The sequence below is a fragment of the Bidens hawaiensis genome, unplaced genomic scaffold (assembly GCF_021521415.1).
Source record: "Bidens hawaiensis isolate Kalapana, Puna unplaced genomic scaffold, B.hawaiensis_p1.1 tig00049671_1, whole genome shotgun sequence".
Classification (NCBI taxonomy): Eukaryota; Viridiplantae; Streptophyta; class Magnoliopsida; order Asterales; family Asteraceae; genus Bidens; species Bidens hawaiensis.
In genome coordinates, this window is record NW_027498884.1 from 45696 (window position 1) to 65859 (window position 20164).

Below are 20164 nucleotides of genomic sequence, written 5' to 3' on the forward strand. Positions count from 1 at the left end.
TTAATCTATTGCTTTATTTCAACTTCTTTTTCTTCAGCTAAAAAGTTCATATCTTAATTAAAATATATATTTACTAGAAGCAATCTTATACATATGAAATTTTTAAATATGATAAACTACTATAATGTTAATACTTGCTTAATAAGATATTTACCTAAAAAAATAATATATTTTTTATTGAGTGAGTCATGTCTTAAGATAATTTAAATGCAAAAACGACAAAAAAATAAATATAAAAAATATATGTCAACAGCATCTGAAAAGAGCAAATATAAATTAAGTTGAGAAATCCTACCTTGGCAACCCAGTTCAAGCTGGAAATGTCATTATACAAAATCAAAGCTGGAAGGAGCCAATGAGATATATACTGAATGAAATTACTAGCTTCCACATTGAGAACGAAAAGTTCACGTGTCTGTAAAATTAAATGAGATTACTTGTAAACTCAATAATGCTTTTAATGAAGTAGTTGTAATAATAATACCTCAACTAGTGCAGCTAAGCTCACACCACATTGGACCCAAAAGAAAATAATTGGTGCCATAAGTTCTCCAATGTACTGCAGAAAATGTAAAAATAAAATCTAAGCGTCCCAATGTTTAAATGCAGTTAATAAACGAGTAAAAAAAACTGTCAAAATTACCTCTGATCTGGAGCTGTAGTGTAGTTTTTGAGATAGATTATCAAGTACTGCACCAACCAGCTCCCTATAGAAAAACCATTTAAGATTAAAAACATAGAAATAAAGCCATTCCAAATGAAAAAACATTAGGTGTGCAAAAGAAACCGAATGAAGAAGAACACAGCATGTTCGTGTTCGTTCAATTAACTTAAACCAAAAAAATTATCAAACACGAACAATTAAATGAACAGGGTTTTCTTGTTCCGGTTTGTTCGTTAAGAAAATGATAGTGTTTGTGTTCATTAGCAACATAAACGTACGAACATAATTGTATATAGATGAACAGGCAATACAGAGCTAAAACCAATTATAAGTAAATGTGAACAACAATGTGTTGGGCCTAAAGGATTGTTAAAACTAGACTAAATTGTTCACGAAAATAAGTGAACGTAAGCCAAAAAAATAAGAACAAACATAGCCAAGCGTTCACGAAAATAAACGAACGAACAAGACATGTGTCCATGTTCGTTCGTTTATTAAATAAGCGAGCATAAACGAACGCCTAACATACAAATGGTTCACTAAACGTTTGGTATGTTTATACTTATAGGGCAAAAAAAACATTGAAATTACTCCAAGATATAAAGTAATGGTGGAAAAATAATACCTCTGAGAAGAGTCAATTGCAGCAACAACACAGATCATAAAAACAGCCTGCATGCAGGATCACAAATTAATAAAGTCAACAGAAGCACCCTTGACCACATCCTAAGGATAAAAAAATCAGTTAAAAGAACTTAAGGACTGCATGCAGGATCACAATTATGTTCATTTATAAACACGACTAGCAAAAACCACCCCATCTTGAGACATGGCATCAAGTTATTCCTAGTGTTTTTTAATGTATCATAGTTCTCTTAATAATTCTTTCTACTTAAATAAAAGAAAATTACCTCCAACTCAATTTTCTCACTATGCAGGGCAACATGCCCAAGGGTAACGATGATGGTTTCCATCACAGGTTGTGGTTGATGACCGGCAGCTAAAACTTCATTTGCTTTAACAAGCTTATCCTTAAATAGCACCACCAATTTCACGCTAAAATTCGACCTAAACATGAAGAAATGCAATTTGTGATGTAAACATGTAGCTACTGCATGAAACAAATTCCATAACTATAACAACTGTATGCAATGTATTCAACATCTAGGCTCGTTTTGCTGCTAAAATCTTTTTTTCTAATTGCAAACATACTCTAAAGCAATGCAATTAAGATCACCCAATTGTGTACTGCCTCAAAGTTTCCAAATTAATGCAAGCATTCTAACATGAAATTTGCAAAATAAAATATGAAAAAATATATATTTAGCATCATACAGTATATCTTGGAAGAGCTCGTCATGGCCATCCCATGTTTGGAAAAGAACACCAATTCTTCTTGCTAAAGAAAACCGAACACGAAAGTCAGGATCTCTGAGCATCAGTAGCAGCTTCTCGATCATGGTCTAATTAAAACACATACATATAGCACAAATAGTTATGGCGCTAATAATAAATAATAAGTTGAAATTTTTAAACAGAAAGGAATGACACCAGATTCTGTTGTATTTAACAGGTCAAATAATGGATCAAACAAAAAAAAATAACGTATTTTCAATGCACTAAACCTCAGACATCATTAATGAAATATTATGCTTTTGTAATCATATTTGACTCCAGTTATTTGTAGAAGACTTAAAAAACTTTGACAAAAGTGTACTTAGTAGCAAAATGCTTCAACCAAAACCCATTTGACCCAATATCCAATCCGCCCATTTTGTCACCTCAAATCCCACCTATACCCACAAAAGACTACATGAATCAAAACATCAAATCCCCATAAGGTACCAAAAGGGAAAATCCATATTTAAGACAGCAGGATAACCATAAGTACCTGGCCAATTTGAGGATTAAGTGACACAAAATCACATATGCAGTCAATGAGCTTAACACGGCCACACCAATCGAATTGATCATTTTCTGCGATTTTGTTAACAAGGTCACCCAATGGTACCAAACTCTGAGAATCATTTTCTAGAATTAACTCCAAGGAAACTCGTGATGCATCCTGTAAAATATTAAAAATTGTAGAAAAGCAGTTAGGAAGGCAACCTGTAGATTCAGGAATTAATCAGTTATACATTTAGTCTATTTGAATGTTAATGATGTAAGTTTGTGCAAAAAACCTGTTCAGATAATCCTGAATTAATAGAATCAGTAGCTTCTTTTTCCTTCTGAACTTTATTTAAAGACGTCAATATTTGTAACAAGCCACAGATAACAGCTAGTATCTTAGTAGGATGAAGCTTCATATCAAAAAACATATCAACCATTTTGTCCAGTGCTGAAACCTGCAAACCCGCATTAATAAAAATGTTGACATGTGTATATTTTATGGACAGAAGTCACAAGCTTTTTACTATCCTCGCTCACAGGCATACAGAATCAGTACGGGTGGCAGTGAGGGGTTAAGGCAGGTGATGTAGCAGATCAAAACGGGTAATCTTTTATATGTCTCAAAGAGTAGGGTCGGTTTGACTCTTTTGTCCACAACTTCTAAACTTGCTATAGATAAGTGTGTCATAATCCAAATTGACCCATTCATAAGTAAACAACAACAATCATACCCAGTAAAAATCCCACCAATAGCAAAGCTATTAACAGGGTCTGGGGAGTGGGATGTAGACAACCGTACCTCTATCCAAAGAATAGAGAGGTTGCTTCCAGAGAGACCCCCGGCTCTAAGAGTATATGTATGGTGTGCGGGCCGTATGAAAGAAAAACAAAAATGTAGCACTAGACCCCTAAATAGCAAAAATAAATAAATAATAAATATATTATAGAAATGCTAATTATAGTGGTCTAGTATTAAACAGATTCATGGAAATATTGATAATATTGTTGAATACTAAAATACTAGAAAACTAAGTAAAAATAAAATATTATAATAGTATTATCATTTATACCTTGCAAATAAATAGTTGAATACTTAAACATATTACATTCGATTGAATTACAAGAAGGAAGAAGATATGACCAAAAAAATAAATAAATAAACAAAGCGACACAAAACAAAAGGGGGAAGAAAACCCCTAAAATACGTTTCTAACTAGAAACTATGTGTTGCCCTAGAGGTCTTTAACCTTAATCCTACGTCTCCAAGAATTTCTATCCTCAACCATGTCCTCTGAGAGGTGCATATCTATTAAATCATGTCTAATCCTCTCATAAGGATATAAATCAAAAAATGCTATTTCTAGAAGGGGTTTACAAATAAAACCGAAAAAAATCAAAAACGAACCGTATACGTAAACAAATGAACCGAATTGTGACCTCGGTTTTCGGTCCCTAACTGTATCCGAGTTGTGAAGTCAATTTTGGGTTGCATTATCTGTTCCACAAATTTTTCTTATCCAGATAACCTAACCCAATTCAATTGAACAAACTGGATAATAACCGCTTTGATCGGATAACCGAACCGAATGAATCGGTTTAATCAATTTGATTCGGTTCGATCAGACACATTTCTAATTCACATCGGTTCTGTAATCAGCTAGGTCGAAAAGAAATTGAAAACCGAATCAAATAAACTGATATCATCAAGCGTACCATGTCAGAAAACCCTTGACAAGATGACCAGCAAGGATGTTGACAAAGGTTAAGCAGAAGGCATTCCATCAGCTATACAATAAAAAACTGAATATTAGATCATGTATAAGAAAAAAACCCAAATATTAATTTACAAATTTACCCTTTGATCGCTTTCTATCAGCATCAAGTTGAACAAAGCATCCCATGAGGCAACCGGAAGAATCGAGAAAAAGCTTGAGACCAAAGATATAATATTCAGCTTCAAGTTTAGTGTAGGAGACGCTAGGGAATTCTCTCCGCTACGAATAATATCAACATCATTATAATCATCATTTGCATCCAAATCCATGTCAAAAACCATTGTTTTATCGCCCTTTAACGAGTGAGATTGCTGATCAAAAATATCTGGATTTGGCCAATCAGACTGAAGATTATTTGTGTCATCAAAAAACCCTTCATAAAGTTTAGTCAAAGCCTTCAAAAGTCTCATGATTGATTGGATAATAGAATCATACAATGTGGAATCACACTCTTGACAGGTAAAGAGTGGTGAGCTTATAAAACTCTTTAAGGAAGTTGATAGAGAGTCCATGCTATCAAGACCAACATTTGAGCCAACACAACCCGATCGTATCTCACTGGAGTATTTTTCAATAAGGGAAACAGCATGACTCAGCATTTGTAGAATATATTGACCAGTTTCATTGAAGAAAGACGCTTTTTGTTCTTTCAATCTGACAAAGTGAACACCACAAAATATGAAGATTAATGGGGTGTGTCTATTAAAACAATATTTTGGTAAACTTTCAGCCCGTTTGACCCATTTGACCAGTTCCCCTTTTAAGCTATTTTACTAAGTTTATCCATTTGTAGGCTTGTAAATGAACCAAACGAAAACGAACTAGATGTTCATGTTTGTTCATTTAAATTTAATCGAACAAATTACCGAACATGAACAACTAAACGAACAAGGTTTTCTTATTAGTGCTCATTCTTTAAGAGAATGGGTGTGTTCAGTGTTTGTTTATGAATTATGTTTGTTAATAGTATAAACGAACGGTTCACGAACGCAAACAAACACAGACGAACTAACATAACTGAGCATATGAAGGCACACCAATCAAAAGTAAACGTGAATGTCAATCTATTGGCTTAAAAAATAATAAAAACTAGACTAAATTAAAATGGGTGATAATTTAATTACATAAAACTAGACTAATTTGTGATGGACACAAAAATTTAAATGAATATATGAACAAGCGTAAACGAGCGAACCTAAAAAAGGTACACAAATGAACAAAAGTGAACGTAAACGAACGGACATAAACGAGCGTAAATGAAAGAAAGCTTACAAACATAAAGGTCGGAACATACCTTAAAGCATATGAACCATATAGAAAATTAGACAATAGAGCACAAATGAAGAAAACATCTGAAAGGACCATTTTTTCAATCTCTTTACTTTTGATAACTTCAAGAATGTTGAGCTCCGTTTCATGAAGCAGTGAGTCCCTCAAATGACGAGGAAGGCGCGCCTGCTGGTAAAATGAAGATTGTGCTACCTGAAAAATAGTATTGGTAAATACATTTAAGGTGGCAAATGAGCATGTTGGCGGGTTGGGTCACGCAAAGACAGTTTTGTGCCCCTTTTATTGAACTTTCAATATTACAAATATGATGATCTACTTTATTAATGATAAGGCGATTTGAAATGTACACACTTAATCACACTGGATCAAAGCAGGTTTGGGTCATACTGGTAAATTTTTAATGCAGGTTAAAAGTGGATCAGGTTGAGTTGACCAGCAAATATTCTTCCGCACCTGTTTAATTATATTCTATTAATAAATAATGTATTAAACATGATTATGACCAGCAAATTCCTCTGTCCCTTTTTTATTAAAATCTATTAATAACTAATGTATTAATAATGATTACAAGACTATACTATTGAAATGCTAACACAATCTCTACTATATATAATGGAGTCAAGGACCTCTTAATTTTTAAGAGGTATAAGATTTGTTGCTAATTGTACAACACACAATGCATAAAATTATGAAGTTTTAGGGGTAATATGGTCTTTTGTAACTTCATGAACGGTTAACATTATTTCATTCAAATATAGTTACAAATATGGTCCTTTTACTTCAATCAAATTATGTTAATTTTGTAGTATAGTTACATATAAACCCCCTTATCTTTACCCATTTATTTGACAAGTTTATATATAATTTTTATTTCTTCTATATCTTCTAATATATTATATTTAGAAAAAAAACGAATTTACCGTTGTGACGCGCTTATTTTTGTCAATGTTTTGGTATAAAAAAATTTCAACAACTATGTGTAGTCTATAATGTACAAGTTAATAGAGCATTAATGTACAAGCAAATGATGCAATTATGAACCTATAACATGTTACACATACAACCCATGTTCTCTTTTTACTATACCTCAAATATAAAATTACAAAACAAGTCCTTCCAATTATACCACCATTCAAACTACAAGATTTAGTGCCTTAACTTAATATTTATGCGTCGTTAATCCTTATAACAAATAAACCACATAATAAATGTGAATTGGTTTTGTTTATTTTTCATTTTTAGCATGACATTTAATGCAATTATTATAATATGTTTAAATATAAGTTTGAAACAAATTATTGACTTTTTATTTCATTATCAAAATTATCAACATAAAATCTTTTTTTTTCGTAATTACGTACATCCTTTGCACCTATAATATGTTTTAACATCAAGTGAAACTTATTTTCATTAGATTATATAAAGAAATATTAGCATTAATCTTATATAAGTTTTTAACTATTGTAAACATGTTAAACTTCTATCAAGGAACTGAACTGAACTCGAACATGGCTCAAGTTTGTCTGAGACGAGTCTTAACTCAAGTTCAAACATAAAAAAATAAGCTCAAACTTGGAGATATTAAGAAAATCGAGCTCTAAATATATAACGTGCCACTTTGATATGGTTACTTAAAACTATGTTATAAATGCATGCCACTTATATTAAGTTTTACTTTGTATGCTGATCTTTAACAAACATAAAATGAGAAGTTATGTTGACAAAATGAGTAAAAAAAACATCTAAAAACAACGTTAAAAACTTAACACGTAAAAGTCATATAACAACTTTTAACACATATAACCACTATAAAATCACATGTTACATAAATTTACGTTAAACTACATCTTATTCTCATATGTAATGGTCACAAGGGAAAGAAGAAAAATTTATGTAGAGTTACTGGTTATACTAAGTCATATAACATAAGAGAGTGAAGTGTCTCACTTAAATCTGTTTAAAAAGGTAGCCTATTAAATCCACTTTAGCTAGCTCGAATTGTATGATAGCCAAATTGAAGTTCTAAGGGTTTTTTTTTCATTGAAATTTTTTTCTTTTTGAACTACAAATTCGTTTTAACTTAATTGACTACTATGAGCCCAAACTATCTATGATTTGTTATGGATTCCGTTGTGATGTTAATAGGTTATTATATAAATGAAGAGAGAGAAAAATTGAATGAAGAAAAAGGTAAAAGTTAAAATTTTGTTAAATACTTAAATAACCAAAAATGCTTCTAATAAATGTGTTATCCCAATACAAATATGTCATTCCTTTAACACCAAAACTAAAATTACTAGAATAATTTCATCTTTATTTAAGTTGATTTTTTAATTTGTTTGAAAATATTGCATTATACAGGGTTTGAATCATTTACCTTATATTTCACATATTAAACACCTTACCACTCAATCTAATAAGTGGGAATGACTAATTTAACTTGAAATATTTGCGCTCAATGATCTTTGATTTTTCAAATAGGACAACTTTTTTTAAGTATTTGTAAATTTACATATCTATACCATATATAATGCAGGAGTGGTGGACCACTTAAAACTTTTTTATGTGACAGCCATGTAATGCTTATGGAATATATATACCACATTCATGCTATTAACTTAATATCTTTAATAACTAATAAACAAATAATATTATGAACAGTTGTAACATATTGCACGAATAACAAAACTAACAAAAGTACTATAAAATATATCACGAGATGATTGATAAATCAACATAAACGAGTATAGCGTTGCAAATTGCTGACGCCGCAGCATCGCGCAAGCACTCAACTAGTTGTTATGAATAAACAACTTAAAATGTTGTAGGAACTTAAAAACACTATTCAGATTACTAGTAGCCTGTCCAACCTTTTTCACCCAATTTATTTTTGACCAAAGTTTAAAGTTTACTCATTTGACTAGTTAAACTAGTTTCAAGGTAGATAGGTTTAAAACTGTCGCCTCTACTATTATTAGGTGCCGACACAGCCAAAGAAACATTTCTCTGGGCCCACCAGGTAAACGCATTTATGTAAAAGAAGAGTATGATTAAACGAAAGAATATAACCTCTGCATGAGAATCAAGACAAATTTCAGCAAGCACTGCCACAGAGCAATCAAACAAATCATGTGAACTTTCCTGCTCCAGTTTTTGAATCTATAAAAGAGCTGAATGTTCAGATTTGCTGGTCAAAGTAGTCAAACGCTATAAGATTATAAGAAAACTGTTAATACTAAACTGTAAAATTAATGAACAGATGCGGGTAAATATACAGGTGTTAAACGTTTGAAAACAAACTATATAAAATTTTTATCGACTATTCTATCGCTGGTTCATATTCATAGTTTAACTAAACATATTTATTGAGATATATTTAAAAAATATCTAGATAATCATGTAATTTTGATGATATGGAAAGAAAATTTCAACATATATCAGCATGCAAGATGAAAAAAGATCAATATACCTCTGGGCTGTCATCAGTGGTTACAGGGATGTCTACGAGAAGATGAGCCAAAGGAGATCCTTTATCACAATGTGCAAAACAAGCAGAACCAGCACAGAGGGAGAATACAGCCGCAGGCAACAATACAACCATATGCTCGTTGAAAATCAAATGTTCCTGAATAAAATGGTGCCAGTAATCAATCATAAATAGTCTTTATATTTTTTTATGGATTAATGTAAATTAAACCACAGATTGGTGTACAATATGTTCATCCAACAGCAGCTTATAAACACACTGCAACACTAAAGTTTTAGGATTTACTATTTAGCCTCGAGTCCTTGTCAGTTGTCACAAAGCATCACATGATTGCTTTCTAAAAAGTTCTTAATAAAAATGAAAATCATTTTATGGGTATCACAACTGTAAATCGTATAAGGTTAACGTGTAAGACCTGCTTCTAAAGCTCAAAAAAAATTTTGAGATATAAATCAAATACATACATACATACATATGTACTTTAGAGCTGAGGATCTCTCTGGAAGCCACCTCTTTATCCATGAGGATAGGGGTACGGTGTGCCTACATCCCACCCTCCCCGGACCCTACTTATAGCTATGCTATTGGTGGGACTTTACTGGGTATGATTGATTGATTGATTGAATGAAATCAAATAAGTTCAGACTTCAGAATAAATAAAAAGTGTCCACTGTGTAAACTGTACAAATAATGGTAAAAGTTTAGAAAATAATGTAAGCATTTTATAAAATGATTTTTATCATTTTAGTTAATAGAACAAAATCAGCATTCAGTACAAAATTCTTAGCTTATAAAATATAAACAAGAAGCAAATAACAGATACACAAAAAACTAAACTGCACATTATTTAGAAAGAAACAAACCTTCCAGGTAAGCAAGCCCATAACTGTTCTTAAGAGATTTTTTCTTACATGTAAAACATCCCGTATGTCACCCTACACAACATACAAAAGGCAGTAAGATTGAATATCTATTATAAGTATCTTAAAGCAACTAGCCTGAACCACTTACATGGGATCCTTTCTTTGAAAAATATCCAGATATGAAACGTAAAAGAGACCTGATTACCATCAAAAACACAAATGAGAACATGATAATTGATAAAGAAACAGGGTGATTTCCATAGGCATCAAAAAGCTAATGACTAAAGTAAAATTTCAACTTCAAAATGAATCAATACTGTAACAATGCCAAAGCTTAAAAATAGTCAAACTTGAACCATATATTTATGAATTTATAGAAATCAGAAGTTAATAAACCATAGAAATTTGAGAATCAATAACAAGCAAGTGCACATACTGTAGATACCCACACGTCAACAACTATGATGAAGACTGAACACAAGACATTACTGCATAAATATTGCTTGCAATTACAATGCAAGCACTAAAGATATAAAATGCTGAATAAAACAGAGCGTTTCTTTGAAAAATAAAAATATTGGTAAAAAATGAGCATATGGTTACACAAACAAAAAGAAGCATAGCTAGGTCCACAAATGAATAACTTACACCGATGGAGAACTTTTAAACAAGTGTAGGTCCCATGCATCATTAGCTACAATAAACTTGTTCATTGAGTCCTGAGAGAAAACAGTAAGCTCCAAAAATAACATAAAAATCATAGACGAAAAAATTAATAAAAGAAATAAAAAATGGAAGTTCATCAGACAAAATACTCACACTCAAGTTAATATTTCCAAGAAGTATAAGAGCAGCATCTGCCTAAAAAAATCAGAAATAAAAAGGTAACAAGGCCTTGTAGCACAATACCAGCATCAAAATAAATATAATATCTTTCAATAATGATAAATATATTCAATGGGGTAATATTATTGTCATCATCAGATAAAGAAAGTGATGGCATCATTAAATAAAAGCAAACACTTGAAACACTTACAAGTGATGCAACATTATTGAACATTGGTAAACTACGTAGTAGAGTGTTCCATATCATATGCCAACCGCTGTACAACTGAGAATTCTACAAAACTTAGTTAATCATTAAAGACTGGAAGAAGAAAAAAAACATGAGCAATATATTGTGTTCCAAAGCTTCAATAAAACGCACCATTAACTTTTACAAAACACCTATGGATGAAGATTACACAGTGTATAATAAAGAGAAAAGAAACAAACAAAAAAATGGTATATGGGATCTAAAACTTATAGAAAAAGATGGAATTATGTCAGCTGAAAACTTTATTGTTGAAACTTGAAACAGAAACATTGCAATTAATCTAACAGAAAATCATTAGGATCATGAAGTAGAAGATATTAGAAAAGAGGTTGAAAAAGGCACTTAACTGACACAACACAAGATTTTCATTTCTGGATTCAGTTAAATCAACCCAAATAGCACAGGAAGATGTTAATGATTAAAAGACAAAGTTAGACAGTGACCCGACATAGTACGTATCGGTAACATAATGGGCAGTTGGCTAACAGGTCAAATCGGATGTCTATTGGTCTGTGCGGGTAGAATTGACCCAAAACATCTTGTGTCCAAAAGAATGTTTCTTTTATGAATAATTAGCATGTCAAATATGATTAAGTGAAACATGTTAATTCAATACTAATCTAATTTCTTAAATGACACAGAAAGAAGCTACACCACACCTGATTGTTGGTAGATGCCACTTTTCCTGAGCAATCTACTCCATATACAGGACTCAGCAGTACCGATGATAGTCCTTGAAGACTCCTAGAAATGCAAAAAAGTAGATTTAAGAGAGAATAGAAAACAATAAGGGCTAGAGGTGCTCATTGCAAGTTTGCAACAAAACCAGATACAAAATTGGGTTTTATAGTTTAAAAGTTTATAAACAAGTAACTAAAATTATCTATAACCATATTTTGAATATATGCCATAGCCAGCCACCCGTTTTCCAAAAACCCTAGAACCAAAACCGAACCAAATATATTTGTATTTGTTCGATTTAATTTAGTCCGGTCTTGGCCCTGTTGTTCTGGATTTTGTCGATCTGGACATATTTCTACACACTGCCGATAAGAGTTAAAAACAAGACTGTAGAGAATCAAAAGCTTAGAATGTATTAGGATCTGTGACGTGTGTATATGATTCAAGCTGTTCAGTCATCTAAAGCAACCACAGAGTTAGAAAGAAGGGAATACCGTAGGGTCCACAATAGGTTATCATAAGCATGTTCCATAGTTGCAGCATTCATTATTCTGTAACAAACCAAAAAAGTTAAGATACAAGCAATATGTATTTTAGATTACCTGCAAAAGTGCATGAAAGCTCAGATATGAAGTAGCAATAGCACAATAAGAGTGCAATTTTGAGACATACAAAAAGATAATGCTGCAACTTATGTCAGAAGCAAAATTACTAGCTTCATCTCCTTATGTGCTAAAATTGTCATTATACTCAGGAGGACGGCCCTCGAAGCAACTGGTAAGGTTGCTGCTTTGTGACCTAGAGGTCACGGATTCAAGCCATGGAAACAGCCTCTTGCACAAAAAAGTGTAAGGTAAGGCTGCGTCGTACATCAGATCGCGAAGCGATCCGGGCCCTACCCGGACCCTGCGCATACATGGCGGCCTAGTGCACCGGGTATGCCCTTTATACAATAAAAGGCAGTAAATAAATGCACTTATACAGACACATTAAGATAATGTGATAATATATAGACTCTGCGCAATTATAGTATTGACCTTCAGAACCTCTAAATGAACATTAGCACTGCCAATGCAGATTATATACCTTCTAAGTATAGATGTTCATACAGATGCAATTTGGTTTGGTCAAATAAAGGATAAGACAATACAGCAAATTAGGAATAACCAGTATGCAGATTTACCTCTCAAAGTTAGTAGATAATCCTTCAAACCAGTAGAGTAAATGATCGTGCTTAACACGACTAGAGTAATTGTGAACAAGGAAGCAAAATGCTGCATTCCTGCCATACAAGCAGAATCACAAACTGTTTTAATGGGCTTATATTACTATAAAAAAAATACAACACAAAATAAGACAATTGACCACTTTAAGTAATAACATATGTCATTGTACACTTTTCTCATAAGCCCATCAACATACTGATAAGGTCAGTGGTTAATTGACCTTCGTGTCAGCCCTGAATAAAGAAAAAGGTAAATCCACAAAGAAAAGCAACCCATAGAGCAAATGACCTTACCAGGACCATTTTCCTTTAATGATTTGTTCGTGCAGATAAACAACAGCATTTTCCCTTCTGGATCGTTTATCAGCTCCAGCAGCTTTACATGAGAAAAGGCATGCCTGAAAAGGTTAAAGCACATATCACTTTTATAAAGTTTTTACTGGTGTACGTGTAACCATATTTGGAAATTGAAATAAGAGGTGCATTAATATTAAACTTATAAGACTCCAAATCCCATCACAAGATCAGACCCTATAAAAAAAATACTTTCAGATGGGACTAACTGCATAAAAGATAACCAGCTTAGGTCTGATTTTTGTTTTGTTTGACTAACCTATTTTAAATGGTAGAAAACATTGAAGTTTCAAAAGTTTAGTTTTATTTACCTAAGATAACAAGTTTCAGACAGGACAACGGCCATGTTTATTATGACCACCAGGTCAGATAGCATTAACTTTTGTAGCCTAAAACATGCGGTTACCTTTTTATGCAATTAGCTATTGGATATAAACAATATTTCGGTAGTAGTATAAAAATAAAAGAAAAGCATCAACTAGAATCAATAACTTCGTGATTGATGACCCAAACAAATATTTGCAGATCTGGATAAGAACTTCTAGGGACTTTGCATTTCAAACATAGAAAATAAGCAACTTTAAAAACTAGAAGTTTTATAAAATAATTGATTACTGACCCGACAAAAGACAGCAGCTGCAAGCTCCAGCAAACTAGATTGTGAGTTTGTCAAGGTGCCTCGCTTATCATCCCTGGTTGTATCATTCCTGCATAAATTGCATTAACTTAACCATAAATACTTCAGTAAAAACTAAAGTTGGCAATTTCATTCATTGGGTCAAATTTACTTCAAACTGGAACATGTCAAAACTGACCCATAGACCGTAATGCATTTAGACACTTACAGCCTCTAATTTGCTATATTCAGATTAAAAAGATTATTATCCTAGTAACAGAGCTTTCATGGCATTTTTAACAGTTAATAACTACTTTTTAAAAAAACAATAATAAAGTGACAGCAATGCTGTGGGTCCAACCGACCCGCCCATTTTGCCACATCTAGTAACGACGACGACGACGACGAAGACGAAGACGAAGACGAAGACGATGACGATGACGATGATGACAAAGTACTTAGAAAAAGAATCTACCATGGCAAACTGGTAGTAGATGTGTTAATTTGATCAAGTTCCTTTCCTATTATATCCAAAAGTTGCTCCAGCAAAACACTGCCATCAGTGGCCCCTCTTGCCAGCTTTAACTGTAACCTCGCGTATAGAACAAGTGCGTCCTGTGAAAGAAAAAAAAAAGAGAATCATAGACTTATTTCATGCATGTACATGTTATACTGTATACGAAGCGTTTATAAAATAAAAAATAAACCACCTTCAGACCACGATCATGAGTAGTTACCCAAACACAAAAAAGAAATTGATGTACAGCATCATGAATTTCTAAGGATTGACTCCCCATATTTGGACCATCCCTTATTAAATATGTATTGATACACTCAACCAGCTTCCTCAGAACCTTCCCCTCATCCCTGATAAGAAAACAAACACATGCTCTGTGTTATAAATATAAAGTTAGGCTTGTAAACAAACCAAACAAACACGATCAGAGCATGTTCGTGTTTGTTCAATTAACTTAGCCGAACAAATAATCAAACGTGAGAACTTTAACGAGCGAGGTTTTTGTGTTCGTTTTTTAAGAAAATAAACGTTCGTGTTCATTTATGTTTGTTCATTAACAGCATATACAACCGGTTCACGAATGTAAACAAACGAACATAGTTGAACATAAATGAACAAACAAAACTGAACTAAAACCAAATGTGAACAACAATGTGTTGAGCCTATAACGTTATTAAAACTAGACTAAACTGTAATATGACTAAAAACTTTATATGAATATATTAACTAAAACAGACGTAAATTAACAAATATAAATGAACGTAAATGAATGAGAACACATATGAATGAACAAACATAAGAGAATATGAACGAACAAGACGTGTTTTCATGTCCGTTCGTCTAACTTATTGAACAAAAAAATTGTTCATGTCCGTTTGTTAAATGAATGAACATAAACATACTTCCTAACGAATGGTTCATGAAAGGTTCACTGATTCGTTTACAAGCCTATGAGAAAAGAATATCAAATACCTTATACCTTTTTTTTACCTTAAAGTGGAGAAAATCTCAATAAAACCTTTTGTTATTCCTTCACGAAGATCATCAGAAAAATCTCCAGGAGGACTATCAAGAAGTGAATGTAGAGTGAGGATCAACCGAAAGACTTCCTCTTTGGGATTTGATTGTCCGTAACTGAGCTCACTCAAGCTTATCTCAACCTTTCCCATATACAGAAGCACCAGACCTTGAAAATCATGGTAAATGATGAGATGAGTTTAAAGAAAATATTTATTTATTAAAATTAGATATAGGTACTCACTAGAGTACACACGCTTCCTCAAGTGAAACTGAAGGTGTTTAAATGCTAAAAGATGTCGTAGAATAAATCCATACTCTGATTGAAAGCTTGGAACATCTTTCAAAATTTCCCATATATGATTAAAAAGTAATTTTGCTACAGATAGAAGATGCAAACTTTTACCTGTCAATACATCAAACAAAACAAGATTTTACCATATGGAAAGCACTTAATAACAGAAGGTGCAATACTGCAATTCCAAACATGTTAATCCTACTACTGCAAAAATCTTATAAAACTAAAAGTACTGCACTTCAGATTTTACTTGTTTCTCAATTCCACTCAATCTAGATTCAATTGTGATGTAATTTTATTAACCTCGAGTATTACTGAATTAACAGTTGGGTGATCAAAGAAGTAACATGAAGACCTTATCGACTGGCATTATCAACATGTATCTTTTCAATTGTGAATTATCTAACTTGCTGCTATCAGAGATTGGAAAGTAAATGATTTCACGGAATATTAACTTAAAAGAAAAGACACAAATTAAATACTAGTATCATGGCGGAACTACATCAGGCCAAATGATGTATACAAACATATAGCACAACAGTAACGAAATAGTGAAGCACATACCGTCTTCTGCTCGCTGTACCACGATTCTAAGAGTCTTAGCAAACGCCAGTTTTGGCACACGCTTCTTGCTTGCATGTACCTCCAAAGATATAGCTTTGGTGAGCAACTTAACGAGAAAGGGCCATGTTTCAGCTGCAAGAAAACAAAATCCACATTCAACTCCCAATGTATTGTATTGTATTGATCTCATATACATCCATCCATAGAACACAAATATACGTCTAGTGTGTGCATTGAAGTAATAGAAATCCAACACAAATAACTGAATAAACTTTTATCAATATAATCTAGTGAATCAAATCGATACCTAGATACTAGCAGTGTACAATGCTGATGATATCTTATACACAAATGACAGTTAAATAGGCAATGTGTTGGTCTTACCGTGAGGTACCTCATGCGGTTTGAGCATGGACGTATTTCGGCCTAAATAACGACAAAACTGGATCAACCTCTCTCCTTCTAGCCAGGTGTTTAACAACTTAATCCCTTCCTGAAGTAAAAAATGACAATAAACGATTACATAAGGAGATGTGAATATAAAGAAATGAAATGAATAGAAAGAAGTTAATTACTTCGCGAGGCTTGGCTTTATCGGATGAGAGCTTGAAGACAATCTCCTGTACATCTCTGGAAGTCACCATCGCATTGATAATTGATGAATTGAGTGGCTAGGGTTTGGTTTGAGTAGTGTTTTTAAGGGGGTTATGTGGCGGGAGGGAAGCAGAAGACGAAGACGATATCAGATGAAAACAAAAAAAAAAGGAGGGTTTTAGCTTTAGGGACAACCAAGGTCAAATTAATATTAATATTAATTAATTAATTAATTAATAATACTAGCAAAAATGTTAGCGCGTTGCTGTGGGTTCGCGCAAATTATCCCTTCGTATTGGTTTATGATGTGGTATGTAATGGGTTATCAGTGCGAACGTGCTGCCGTTATGCATATGGTTAGATTTTTTTTTTTTTGCAGAGTGCACACTAAATATTGATGTATGTATATATATTGGATGCATTGTGTCTTGTGAAATATTTATTAATAAAGTAGGTTTATGGGTTTTATGATTTTTAATAAACGTAAAGGATTGAACATGTGTTAATTGCTGAGTAGTTAAAATTTGAAATTTAATCAGGAGATGAAATAAATGCTCAAATTAAAGCCACAAAGTTGTCGGTCAACGAATTGTAAAAATGGTAAAGTGATGGACATAGATGATTTGATTGTGCACATGCATACTGCCTGGATAGTGATTGGCACTTAATTTGCATAAACAAAAGGTTTTTTATCTAGGACATTATAAACTGAAAAGTAAGAATGTGTGAAAATTAAGAAAACCACAAGGCAGATAGACTTAATTAGTCAGAGAGACAAGAGTTTCAGTGAAGACTATCCCCTTTTTGCTGCTAAACCAATTCATATGATACACACATCCTAACAGTTTGGTGACGACCCAAAACTCATATAGTGTTGTTGTGTCGGACATAGCAAATAGTTTTTCGTTTGTAACGTAATGGGTCCACGAGGGCAAGTAAATTGGTAGACTGCGGGGTTGTGAACATGGAGATCCACTTATCTCAAAGCAGGGACCATAGGTTGTATAATATGTTACGGGTTCCATGAGTTAGGAGCATGTGGAGCGAGTTGTCAATGTTTCCCAAATAGGCGCTAAAGCAAAACGTTTCAATGCATGTGCTACACATCATAGCACAATGTTAAACGGCAAATATCTTACTTTCAAAATGTTCGGGGGATTACGGTCCGAATCGTTAGACCGATAAAAAAGAACTCAAAAAAGGAAAAAAGGTATTGTTCAAAAGGAAATAAAAGAAAACTAAGGATGTGGTTTGAAACAGGTAACATAAATTGTTTAAAAAGAAAATTTATTTAAGTTCAGGGATGCATGATAACTTTATTGAAATAAAGGGGTAGAACGTAAGTTGGTTAAAACTGAATTTGGTTTACAACATGTTTAAGATGTTTTACAAACATCTAAATAACTGAATTCTAAATATTTTATCCTAACAAAAGAGCTGAAATTTGATTTTCATTTTAGATGGCTTTAAGCTTTTGTAGATGTGATGATTCGTGTTGTTTTTATCCCAACGTAGTAGCTAGAAATTGGATTCTAGATACATGTACACAAATGGGGCATGATGAGCAATAATATTTAATCAGAAAACATAATTTTATGATTTAAATTAAGGACATCAATTGATTATATGTGAATTCCTAAGCCTTTGAGCCAATTCAACTCCTAAAAAGTGTTACAATTCATAGTGCAAGTAAATAAACAAATATGTCTTCTGATTAAATACTATCGTTCATTATGTCAGTTTTGTTAAAATATATTGAGAAAAAACTTTGTATAATTTCTGCTTTGAAGTACCTTTATATTCTCTTGCATAGGATAGGGTGTTAACGATTCGTTTTGGCCAATTTTGACGGAAAAAGGAAACGACCAAGCCAATAACTATGATTTGAGAAATGACATACAAATTCGGCGGTACCGACTGGTATTAAAAACCATTTAAGAAAGTGGTCACTTTAGTTTAATTAAAACAACATTGATAAGAACTCATACATGCCACAATAGGTATACCTAATGGTTGGTGGGTCATACCATGACGGGTTTGGGTGGACGACAAAGACGTTTTGTAAACTTCTTCATATTTACTTTTTTTTTGTCATTTTGGTTAGCGTCGAAACGAATTCTCAATAACAAATTGTTTTAGTTCATACAACTTTTAATCATATATTCATAGTATACAAAGATTTATGGAACCATATATGAGCATTAACTATTAAACAATATACAACAAAAGTGGTTGTGAGTCAACCCGCCACATCGACTCGTAGTAAAAGCAACTCGTTTCGACTCAACCCCATATGAAAATTACCACTACTATGAAAAACCACCTTTAAACTCAAAGTCTGAATCACTCACAACATGAGAGTCATATCAACCGACTCATTATTTAAAATATAGCATACTTTTATATCAGTTAATAATTATAAAAGGAATGTACCTCCTTAGAAAACACGCCAATGAGATTTTGTCCATTAGATACCATAGTACATTAGTACCACATAAATATACCGTCTTTGAAATGCTTTTTTGTTGAAAACGATCTAATACATAAACACAATTGATTGAGCTCTTTTAAACAATAAGAGTTGGAGAAGATACTGCAACACAACCAAGAGGCAACCTTATAGATTTTTTTCTTACTATAAATCGTTATACTAACCTATTTCCAGTGTCATATTACGTCAACTAAGTTGGCACCACACTGACCCGAAAAAATTTGGTGCAAAATCAATCACAAAATGTAAGTTGGTTTCTAATTTTGCATGCAATTTGAAGATAAAATAGTTCAGGAGGTCGTATGTTAGTATAGTCCACCAATTTTCAACCCGGTTCTCTTTTAACTAAACCTATCTAGGATAAAAGGCAACCGGAAATATTTTTCGGGTCGATATTGACGCCTCAATGTTGCACTATTCTTGGCATGTAGGTTTCATATTTCCTTAATCTTATTTAACATTTTACTATATGTGATAGATGCTGGATAAATATGAACAACATACTCTGAAAACTTTCACTTTCTTTCAAAACAAACATGTTAACTTTCTTGATGACCCATTTCAACATTCACTTCCAACCACAAACATGTTAACTTTTTTAGTAATTGATCATGTGATGATTGTATTTGCTGATTTATCTGTAGGTCGTATATAATTAAAGACCTCAATGCATTGGCATCTTATAACTAATGGTAAATCATGTGTTAGGTATTGTTTTTGTTAAAGGCTTTTAAATACG

The 20164-nt window shown here is 32.7% G+C and overlaps 1 protein-coding gene across 2 annotated transcripts in view; it reads right to left on the minus strand.

Moving 5' to 3' along the window:
* Window positions 1-17061, minus strand: part of LOC143598128 (serine/threonine-protein kinase ATM-like) — a 34166-nt gene extending 17105 nt beyond the window's left edge. The window contains exons 1-30 of one of the 2 annotated variants that reach the window (XM_077076426.1): window positions 16916-17061; window positions 16725-16833; window positions 16341-16472; window positions 15723-15884; window positions 15452-15647; window positions 14655-14811; window positions 14420-14559; window positions 13948-14035; window positions 13269-13372; window positions 12933-13031; window positions 12244-12300; window positions 11728-11812; window positions 11009-11083; window positions 10792-10833; window positions 10621-10691; window positions 10121-10169; window positions 9973-10044; window positions 9092-9247; window positions 8692-8781; window positions 5627-5814; window positions 4413-4986; window positions 4271-4342; window positions 2848-3012; window positions 2556-2729; window positions 2000-2127; window positions 1576-1732; window positions 1290-1336; window positions 644-707; window positions 485-559; window positions 296-415 (exon numbers count right to left, since the gene is read on the minus strand). In XM_077076426.1, the coding sequence (XP_076932541.1) occupies window positions 296-415; window positions 485-559; window positions 644-707; window positions 1290-1336; window positions 1576-1732; window positions 2000-2127; window positions 2556-2729; window positions 2848-3012; window positions 4271-4342; window positions 4413-4986; window positions 5627-5814; window positions 8692-8781; window positions 9092-9247; window positions 9973-10044; window positions 10121-10169; window positions 10621-10691; window positions 10792-10833; window positions 11009-11083; window positions 11728-11812; window positions 12244-12300; window positions 12933-13031; window positions 13269-13372; window positions 13948-14035; window positions 14420-14559; window positions 14655-14811; window positions 15452-15647; window positions 15723-15884; window positions 16341-16472; window positions 16725-16833; window positions 16916-16984 (3717 nt within the window). In that variant the 5' untranslated portion in view covers window positions 16985-17061. Of the gene's footprint in view, window positions 1-295; window positions 416-484; window positions 560-643; window positions 708-1289; window positions 1337-1575; window positions 1733-1999; window positions 2128-2555; window positions 2730-2847; window positions 3013-4270; window positions 4343-4412; window positions 4987-5626; window positions 5815-8691; window positions 8782-9091; window positions 9248-9972; window positions 10045-10120; window positions 10170-10620; window positions 10692-10791; window positions 10834-11008; window positions 11093-11727; window positions 11813-12243; window positions 12301-12932; window positions 13032-13268; window positions 13373-13947; window positions 14036-14419; window positions 14560-14654; window positions 14812-15451; window positions 15648-15722; window positions 15885-16340; window positions 16473-16724; window positions 16834-16915 lie in introns of both variants that reach the window. The other variant, XM_077076425.1, reaches the window with a different exon arrangement.
* Between the last annotated feature and the right edge of the window lie 3103 nt (window positions 17062-20164).